The following is a 9,742-nucleotide window of genomic DNA, read 5'->3' on the forward strand; positions in this document are numbered from 1 at the left end:
ACGCTTAACCGACTAAGCCACCCAGGCGCCCCTGTTAATGCTTATTTTTGAGAGAGAGAGCATGAGCAAGAGAGGGGCAAAGAGGGATGGGGAGACACAGAGTCTGAAGCAGGCTCCAGGCTCTGAGCTGTCAGCACAGAGCCCAACATGGGACTCGAACTCACAAACCGTGAGATCATGACCTGAGCTGAGGTTAGACACTTAACCGACTAAACCACCGAGGTGCCCCCAGGAATTTCTTTTGGGCAGAATAGCAGACCAGTTCTCAGAAGACTGAATGCAGAGAAGTCCAGCTCTTTTTTGTTCCCTGTAAACAGTGTCCCCCGGAAACAGGTGTGGTGGGGCCCCAGCCTTGGCAGGTCTCGCTTCCGTGCACACAGGGCTCTTTGATATTGGGGTGCACAGCGGGTACAGGGGTAGAATGAAAAGTGAAACTACTGTTAGGACAAATAGATGTCCCCACATTTGGAAGCAGGTGTGGTCAAGGGGGACTGGAGTCCTGTCCTGGCTCTGGGGACCGTGCTGGCTGCACGCTAATCTAAGGGGAGCATACAGTCTGGGGAGAAACAGATAAGAAAATGTACCCTAGGGTGCCCTGGCACCATAACAAAATGCTACAGACAGGTAACTTAAATGACAGAAATTTACTTCTCACACTTCCAGAGTCTGGAAGTCTAAAATCAGGCATCACTATAGTTTGTTGAGGTTTTGGAATGGTGGTGATTCAGAGCTGACAGCCAAGAAAAAATTTTTGAGACGTCTTTTGTGCCAAAAAGGTGACTTTTTTAATTAAAGCAAGGGGACAGGACCCGTGGGCAGAAAGAGCCTCACTGGGGTTGCGAGGGGTGACTGGGATATACTATGGAGTTCGAGAAGGTAAAGACAAAAGAGAAGGCTCCAGAAGGACTCTCATATGCTAAAGAGGACTCCTAAGCTAGGAGGACTTGCTGCTGTCAAACTAAGGTTGTTTTCCCTCTAGTAAGGCTTTAACATTAGGACGCAGGGGGTGGGGTGGGGGGTCCCGGAGGAATGTTACCCACTGCATTTGCCTCCAGTATTTGTCAATGGTCTCCTGGTGACAGAGAAATTTCGTTTTACCTGCCATTTCCTTTTTGCCCTCTGTTCCCCACATCACTATGGAGGCGAGGGGTGATATTAGGGTCTCCAGGAAACTGAGAATGTGTGTGTGTGTGTGTGTGTGTGTGTGTGTGTGTGTGTGCATGCGTGCGCGCACGCATGTGTGCATAAAGAGGTTTATTAGAAGGAATTGGCTCACGTGATCACGGAAACGGGGAAGCCACAGAACCTGCTGTCGACCTGCTGGAGGCCTGTCATACTGGTGGTGTCATTCCAGTCCGAGTCCAGCATCCTGAGAACTGGAAAACCGGATGTTTCAGTGCAAGCCCAAAGGCAGGAAATAAGACTGATGTCCCAGCTCAAGGCAGTCAGGAGCAGTTCTATCTTTACTCAGCCTTCTTGTTCTATTCAGGTCTTCAACTGATTGGATGAGGCCCACCCACATTAGAGAGGGCGGTCTGCTGTACTCAGGCTATAGATTCAAACGTTAATCTCATCCCAAAACCCTCATAGATTGACCCAGGATAATGTTTGACCAGATATCTATGCACCTGCGGCCCAGTCAGGTTAACACAGAAAAGCCGCCCATCGTGGTACCTTATGACACGTGGTAAAGTGAAGGCATGTATGGAGTGTGATGAAAGTTACCACCTCAGCTGGAGACAGCTGGCAACTCTTCGAAGAGGGGGCAGCATTTACTGTCATCTTGAAGACTGATCACACACATCCTGAGGGGAACTCAGAGATAAAAGGCAAAGTCCCCCTTGGCTTGCAGCATTTGTAATCTTGCTGGGGAGTAGAAGTGGCTGCATGATTTAAAAAACAAAAAACCCAAGTGGTGCCACATGTGTGTATGTCTAAAACGGAGCTCTGAAGCGATACTATCTTTTTGGTTGCTTATTTTCAGCCAGTGTTTCAGAAAACTATCCAGTTCCAAATAACTGACTCATAAACCAGATTGGAAGCATAGTGTGTGTGCGGTATAGACTGAAGTGAAGCTGGCAGGCTTTAGCGCCCTCCCTGCTCAGGATATATCTGGCCTGGTTCCTTCTGGAGCTTTCAAAGCTAGCTGAGTTAACCTACACACACAAAAACAACAACAACAACAAAAACAGGTCTCATTGATTTCACAGAACACATTGACGGACTCTTGACAGTCTCCCCAAATATGAAAGTGAGAATTTTCCATTATGATTCTCAAGAACGTGGCTCTGAAAGGAATTCTAGCCAAGGCACCCAAAGCTGCCTGGGGCAGCCCACGCCACGCAGCCTCATGGGAACTGGGGTCCCACCTCCCTGGTTGGACAACGGGAGGAAAGACTCATTTGGATGTGGGGAACCAAAGTAACAGCCACATGGGAATACGGGGTGAAGGCATCACCCAAGTGACCTGGAGGAATGGGAGGAATGCCGTTTTGGAGGAAGACAAGCCTTAAAGGATGTCTTGAGGAAAGTGTTTGTGAACTTGGAAGGAGAGAACTTGGAAACTGTAACAGAGCAAATGGTTAAGATGCAGGAATGAGCAGTACCTTCAGTTCCACTTCTGCTGAGTCTCAGTTCCTAGGCATGTTTGCTGAAGTTTCTTTTTTTTTTAATTTATTTTCTAGAGTTTATTTATTTTGAGAGACAGAGAGCGAGAGCAAGAGAGCACACATGCACAAGCATGGGAGAGAATCCCAGGCAGGCTCAGCATGGTCGGTGCAGACTGATGCGGAACTCACAAACCTTGAGATCATGACCTGAACCGAAGTCGGATGCTTAATCGACTGAGCCACTCAGGCGCCCCTAGGTCAGATATGTTTAGAATCAGGGTTTTTTTTTTCCCCCGCAAATTTTAGCAAAATAGTAATCTGGTTCATTTACTGCATAAGGTGACACCTCCCCCTGACTGTCTGCAGGCAGCACTGTAATCAGACATGTTTAGCACATGCATTTTCCTGCTAGTATGGGGAGGGTTAATAAGGACTGCATTGCCCCCAGGTCAGTGCAAGTCAGCTTTTGCTGCCAGATGGCTTTTGGATTTACTTTTGGTTCTCAGAGCATTTGGGAAATCAGAGACTGCCGAGAAGGGATGAGCAGAGCAGGCTTTAGTCAACAGGGAATGTGGCTGGGAGACCAGACAATAGGACATTACAAAACCCAGAGTCTCATTGTTTGGCCTATAGCTCTTCCCTCGATAAGACATGAGCTTTGCACTGGAATTGACTTGATGGTACCCATGCTTTCCGGGTTATATCATTCACCCAGAGAGGCTGGGATGTGCTTTCTGACAAATCCCATTTGAGCTAAAACTTCAAAGCAATATGCTTGTCCTCCTTGGGGCACTAAGCACCAGGCCCTACACAAATGCATTTTCCAAGGATTCATCCTCCGCAGCTCATCCTTTCGGCCTCGTTGCAAGGACACTGAGCCGTACAGGGCAGAGGGCACAGCCTCCTTTTATAGGCAAAAGTAGCAGCCACCATGTATGAAGCACCTACTGTATGCCAGAGGTCATGCTGGGCCCTTCATATTTTACATCATTTAACCTCACACTAACTGCGGAGACGGGATGTATTCTTTTCATTTTGCAGGTGAAGAAACTGAGACACCGAAAGGGCTTTGATAACCAGGAATGGGAGACAGGTCCCCTGCTGCCGACCACAGCCGTCAACCCTGGAGTCTGCTTGACGGCCAGGGCGCACAGGTGCCCCGGTTCTAGCCTCCAGGAAATCTCTGAGGCTGAAGGAACCGTCCTTCTCTCCACTGTGAAGGGATGGGGCATTCTCCGCAGTTAGGTTTGGTCAGTTGTGGGCACCAGTAACAAGGTGGAGGGCCAACAAGGGGGCCGGCTATTTGAGAGTTTTTATCTATGTGAGCCTTTATTGGGGGGCAGGGGAGGAAGAATATTCTGTACCAAAGAAGGATCAAACTTCAGAAAAGAACAGCCTCCCTCCACCTTCGCCCGAAACAGAATAGTTGGGAACCTTTAGTGGAACGCTGATTTGTTCTCGGTTCCCTGCGGCCTAGGGATGCTTTGAGAATTGGCATTTGCATTGGAGGGGCTCTAGAGCCCTACGGCCTTGTGTTTCCATGAAGCTCAGTGAGATTCCAGAGGCTGCCGCCCCTTCCACGCCTGTAGCCACACGATCTCTGTCCTTGAACCTCTGTAGCAACCTCCGATCCTCATTGCTTTGCCCTTCCTTTTTCTTTCCTCTCTCCACCTATCTTCACTAGTCTCCCTTTCAGGCACCCCTGAGACATACTGAATTTGGCAGTCTGAGGAGGACGGCGTGGGGGCTGGGCAGGAGGAGTTTCCGCACTGAGGCAGCAGGAATGGAGGCTGTGATAACCCAGCAGGGCCCGGTGGGGTGGTGCAGGGGGGAAGGAAGGAAGCCCTTCCCTGCTTCTCTCCAAGGGACACGGTTTCTCGTTTCCTTGGAAAAAATAGATTGGGCCACACTTAAAAATGGATAAGGGATGGGGAAACCTATCCTCAGGGAGTCTTGTCCGCACTCCTTCTCTGGCCCTTCAGCTACCCAGCGGTGGGGACAAGGCCCAGGGCCTGTGTCAGGGCAGTGCTGGCTAGGCTGACCTCTCCGAATGCTCTCTCATTCATCTCGCCCCTTGTATGGGGACTGCAGGTGCACGGGGGGCCCCCAAATACATGTTTAAAGACATTCATCACAGGAGTGTTTGTAATCCTGGGACAACAAGGAACATGAAATGCCCATCAGTAGGGGAAAAGTTAGATCCTAAGGTATTTGTGTCATGGCAGGAAATGAGGTCATCTGTTTGGACAGGTGTGTAAAATTGCCCTTGGCATCTTTTTTGGTGGAAAAAAAAAAACCAGCGAAACAAGACAAAAAACCCCACTGAGTTTACTTAACTCGAGTGGGTGTTTTCTTTATATCTCAAAGGAAAAGGTTGAGGGGGATGGAGTAGACTGACTTTTTACTCCAGACTCTTCTGTCCACACTGGATTTTGTTAGGTTACCATGAATGTGCATTACTTTAAAATGTTTTCTTAAGCATTTTAATGTTTTGGATGTAATACATAACTAGTTTATTAAATAAAAATAATTTTTTTAAGTATTAAAAAAATATTTTGGGGGGTGCATGGGTGGCTCAGTCAGTTAAGCGTCCAACTTCAGCTCAGGTCATGATCTCACGGTTCATGGGTTCGAGCCCTGCATTGGGCTCTGTGCTGACAGCTCAGAGCCTGGAGCCTGCTTCAGATTCTGTGTCTCCCTCTCTCTCTGACCCTCCCCTGCTCACGCTGTCTCTCTCTCTCTCAGAAATAAATAAAACATTAAAAAAAATACATGAAAAAATATTTTTAATTTGGGTCCACTAAATGAAAACTAAGGCCACAAAATGAAAACTCAGGTCTCCCACTCCTCAGAGGTAACTGCATTTAACTGTTTCAGCATTCAAATATATATACGAGGAGTCCTTTACTTGGCAAATAGCAAATGTGCAAAACTCTGGAGGTAATGTGAAATTGAAAAAAAATTTGGCAGGCGGGGGATGGGGGGATGCCTGGGTGGCTCAACTGGTTGAGCGTCCGACTTTGGCTCAGGTCATGATCTCACGGTTTATGGGTTCAAGCCCTGTATCAGGCTCTGTGCTGACTGTCCAGAGCCTGCTTGGGATTCTCTGTCTCCCTCTCTCTGCCCCTCCTCCATGTGTGCTCTCTCTCTCTCTCTCAGAATAAACAAAAAAAATTTTTTAATGCACAAATGTGTTTCTGGACCTAAAAAAACCTCACAAGCAACAAATGTAATGAGTCCTCCAGGGAACCCACATCTTCCTGGGGACACATTTCTATGGCAGATGAGCATCATGGGTACCCTGAGTCCTGTGTACCCTTTTCCCTTAGGTTAATCTCCTTAACCCAGCATAATGGAGCAAACTATGGAGGAGGTAACAGGGATACACACAGCCCACCTCAGTGCTAGGACCTGCATCTGGAAAATTCTGTGTGCCTTTCTTTCTCTAAGAAGAAAAAGATATTGCTTCTTCCCCTTGCCCGTACGTGTTTCTGTCTCTGAATTACCAAGGGAGAGCTGTTAGACTACAGAGGTAGATCCTTGAGAGCCACCTTCTTCCTACCTGCATAAAGCTTTGGTTTCTGCCTCAGTTTTGCCCCACCCCCTCCTCTCACCCTTGTTCAGATAGGATCAGCTTTTGCACATTTCACAGTATGATTTCCTAGAGTGTAAATATAACTGAAAACCAAATACCTATTTGTATTAAATATCTCCCTTCTCTCAGAATAGGAAAAAATAAGACGAAGCCAGGGGAGAGATTAGTTCCCAAAGGGCTCTATGAATACGTACAATCTTTTTAGTTTAAAGAACTTGTTGCTAGGGTTGAGGAGCTCCCCTAAACTCCCCTCCCTGCTTAGAGCGGGGGGAATAGATCAGCGGGGCCTGCTTTGGGAAAGACTGCCTCCCAGCTCTGGGTCAGGGACAGGTGCTGAAGGGTGGCACCTGCTGGGGCCATGGGTGGGGCCAATCTCGCTGCAGCCCCAGCTACCTGCCTTCCTCAGCCCATAGGTAACCATGGGTGAAATCTGGATGAAGCAAGGATTAAGACAGAGAGAGAAGTGGCTGAAGGAACAAGCAGGCAGCCTGGGTATCTTGGGGGGCAGGTGAGGGGTGTCTGGTTATGCTGTGTATAAGCTGGTGTTAAGCCCTCTCCTCATGGAGGCCCTGAAGAGCTGCTTTGGGGGAGGTGGGGAGGCGCACCTGGGTGGCTTAGTCGGTTGAGCATCTGACTCTGGATTTTAGCTCAGGTCATGGTCTCATGGTTCATGAGATTGAGCCCTGCTTTGGGATCTGCACTGACAGCAAGGAACCTGCTTGGGATTCTCTCACTCCCTCTCTCTCTCTGCCCCTCCCCTGCTTACATGCACTTGGAATTCTGTGTCTCCCCCTCAATTAAAAACAAAAACAAAAAAACCTTCCCAAGTGTCCTGGCACACGGTTCTGGCCACTTCAAAGGTCCAGAGGTGCCCAGACCTTGCACACTCCCTGACCGCCCCACCCCTGTCCTGTCTTCTGCAGGGGCTGTGCTTTAATGGCAGTGCCTTCGTCTTATACCTCTCGGCTGCTGTGGTGGATGCATCTTCTGTCTCCCTGGATACGAACAGCCACAACTTCAACAGTTGGGCAGCCTCGTCGGTGAGTGAGCCCTCTCAACACTCCACCCCCACCCCTGCCATGGTCAGGGTCACGGTCTCCTCCTCCCACTGGGGTTGGGGGTCCAGGAGGAGGACCCAGCTACCTGCAGGGGTGGGAAAGCACCCTCCACAGTGGTAACACACCAGCCATTAGCTTGTTGGTTTGAAAGCATCAAAAATTGGCCTCCCAATGGTCTGAAGTACACAGAGGCTAAAAGCCTCAGCTTGAGTGAAGGCCAAATAGCTGGAACAAAATAAGTATTTGAGGGAGAAGAGCTGTTTGAGGCAGTCTAAGAATAATTCTACTGACTGGAGTTCAAGTGGGGAGACAGTTGCAAAACAATGAGCACACTATGATTCTACATTTTTTTAAAGAAGGAGAGATGTGTGTGTATGCATTGGGGATGCCAAGGAAAGTACACCCCAGCTTCCAGAAACTGTGGCTGGGTGATGAGGGGCCCGAGGGACTTCTGCTTTGTAATATATATGCTTCTGTACTGTTTGTGTTTTTAAACCATCCGTGTAGATTGTTGTTCTGATTGTAAAAACTAATTTTAGAAGTTTCTCTGAGATCGGCCTTAAAATATTCCACCCCCAAAAGGAGTCATTGGCAGAGGAATGGGGGGCAGTCAGACAGGAACACCAAAATGATAGCATTAAAGCTGATTTTTGATAATATGGTCATTCATTATATTCTTGGATTTATATTCAAAAATCTGTATTTAAATGAATAGGGCATGATGCACATGACATTAAAAATCACACGCTTTGGGGCACCTAGGTGGCTCCGTCTGTTGAGCATCTGAGTCTTGGTTTCAGCTCAGGTCATGATCTCGCGGTTTCCTGAGTTCAAGCCCTGTGTCCAGCTCTGCGCTCGAAGCACAAAACCTGCTTGGCATTCTCTGTCTTCTCTCTCTGCCCCTCCTCCACTCACACTGTCTCTGTCTGTCTCAAACTAAATAAATAAACTTAAAAAAAATTCCCAAGCTTTAGCAGCACATGGCTCAAGCTATCCTACAGCAAGAATCCACCAAACTGGGCAGTGGCTGCCCCTTAAGAGGGGCCTGCATTTTCCTACCCCCCCCCCATTCATACCATGTGCGTTCATCGCTTCCTCACACCCACTCAACTCCTTTATTTAACTGACTGTATGACAGTCTGAGGTTAAGCCCTGTCTAACATTGCTCGTGCTAAATTAGGAATTTGTCTACTTTTTTTGGATGCATACTGCCATATTCACCCCAAAATGAACAGCCTGTGGTTATTTGAGCAAAACTACCAGTTTTCCAGATATGTTTCAAAAGAAAAAACAACCAAAACACCCCCGCTAAACAACCAGCAGAGCCAGAAATCATTTCAGAAGGAAGGCATTTGAACCCATAAAGCAGTTTTAGATGAGAAAGCCTGGAGTCAAGGGACGCTGTGAGTGCCTGATTCAATGGTGGCGAAATGATAACTTTTGCTAATTAGAATGTGCCCTAAGCCCTCTTTCTATTATGCTTTGTTTCCTCTAGTTCTTCGCCTTCCTGGTCACCATCTGCTATGCTGGGAACACATATTTCAGCTTTATAGCTTGGAGATCCAGGACCATCCAGTGATTTGCCGTTTTGAGAATTAAAAGGGAGGGAGAAAACAGGAAGAAACCTCCTTGTAAAAATGAAACAAAAAAAAAAAAACACAACAAACTGTAGGTATGATGTATATTTCCAGAGAATTGTATTTAACTAATGTTTTTATATACTTAGTTAAATTTGCTAGCAGTGGTTTGTTACCATTAACTGGATACTTACTTGCAAATCACTGTAGCTTATAATGAACTCTCAAATATCTTGTGGATGTCTTCATAGACCTTATTTTCTTAGACAACATATAAATAGATAAATTGCTCATATTAAGACTGTGTCAAGTTTGTAAACCTAACTCTTCAAATGCCAGCGTCTTTTCTGATTAAATGTTTCAAAATCTCCGGGTAAGGTGTCTGATATGAGAAAGGAGACCTGTTGCCAAAGCCTGAGCTTGGGCGCTGTGGGTATGTCTTCCTCCTCACGGGAATGCCTGGTTGGGACATTGCCCAGAGACCCTGGTCCACAGCCACCAGGCCAGGGGGGTGGGAGAGACCCATCTCCCCAGGCCTGGGGATCATTGGTGGCCATGATTCTCACGTGCCAGCCGGAGTTCCCAGAAAGCACCTGGGGAAACTCTGGTCTTGCAGTTCATCAAGAAGCTCACCCTAAGCAATGGAGCCACATGCAGTGAGGGACGTGCTGGTGGCATTTGTCCCTCACGCGGATTAGAATAAGTGCATACCCGTGAAAATGCGAAGTACGTGCCTGTACCTTAAGATGCTCACGGACCACAGCGACACATGTACCCTACCTTGTGGAAGACACCTGACCAAGACTTCTCCAGAACGAGCCTTGTGTAGCATCATTGTTAGTGATCATCAGATGGTGGACAGAACCCCAGGCAGCGGGGCAGACGCGCCTTTAGAGGAAGTGT

General features: G+C 47.7%; 1 protein-coding gene across 1 annotated transcript in view; it reads left to right on the plus strand.

The window, feature by feature from the left end:
• Positions 1-9,210, plus strand: part of CMTM8 (CKLF like MARVEL transmembrane domain containing 8) — a 107,788-nt gene extending 98,578 nt beyond the window's left edge. Inside the window, exons 3-4 of the mRNA XM_039249813.1 lie at positions 7,128-7,244; positions 8,758-9,210. Of these exons, the coding sequence (XP_039105744.1) occupies positions 7,128-7,244; positions 8,758-8,841 (201 nt within the window). The 3' untranslated portion in view covers positions 8,842-9,210. The remainder of the gene's footprint in view (positions 1-7,127; positions 7,245-8,757) is intronic.
• Positions 9,211-9,742: the final 532 nt, after the last annotated feature.

This window comes from Hyaena hyaena, unplaced genomic scaffold (genome assembly GCF_003009895.1).
Source record: "Hyaena hyaena isolate Hyena2069 unplaced genomic scaffold, ASM300989v1 scaffold_350, whole genome shotgun sequence".
NCBI lineage: Eukaryota > Metazoa > Chordata > Mammalia > Carnivora > Hyaenidae > Hyaena > Hyaena hyaena.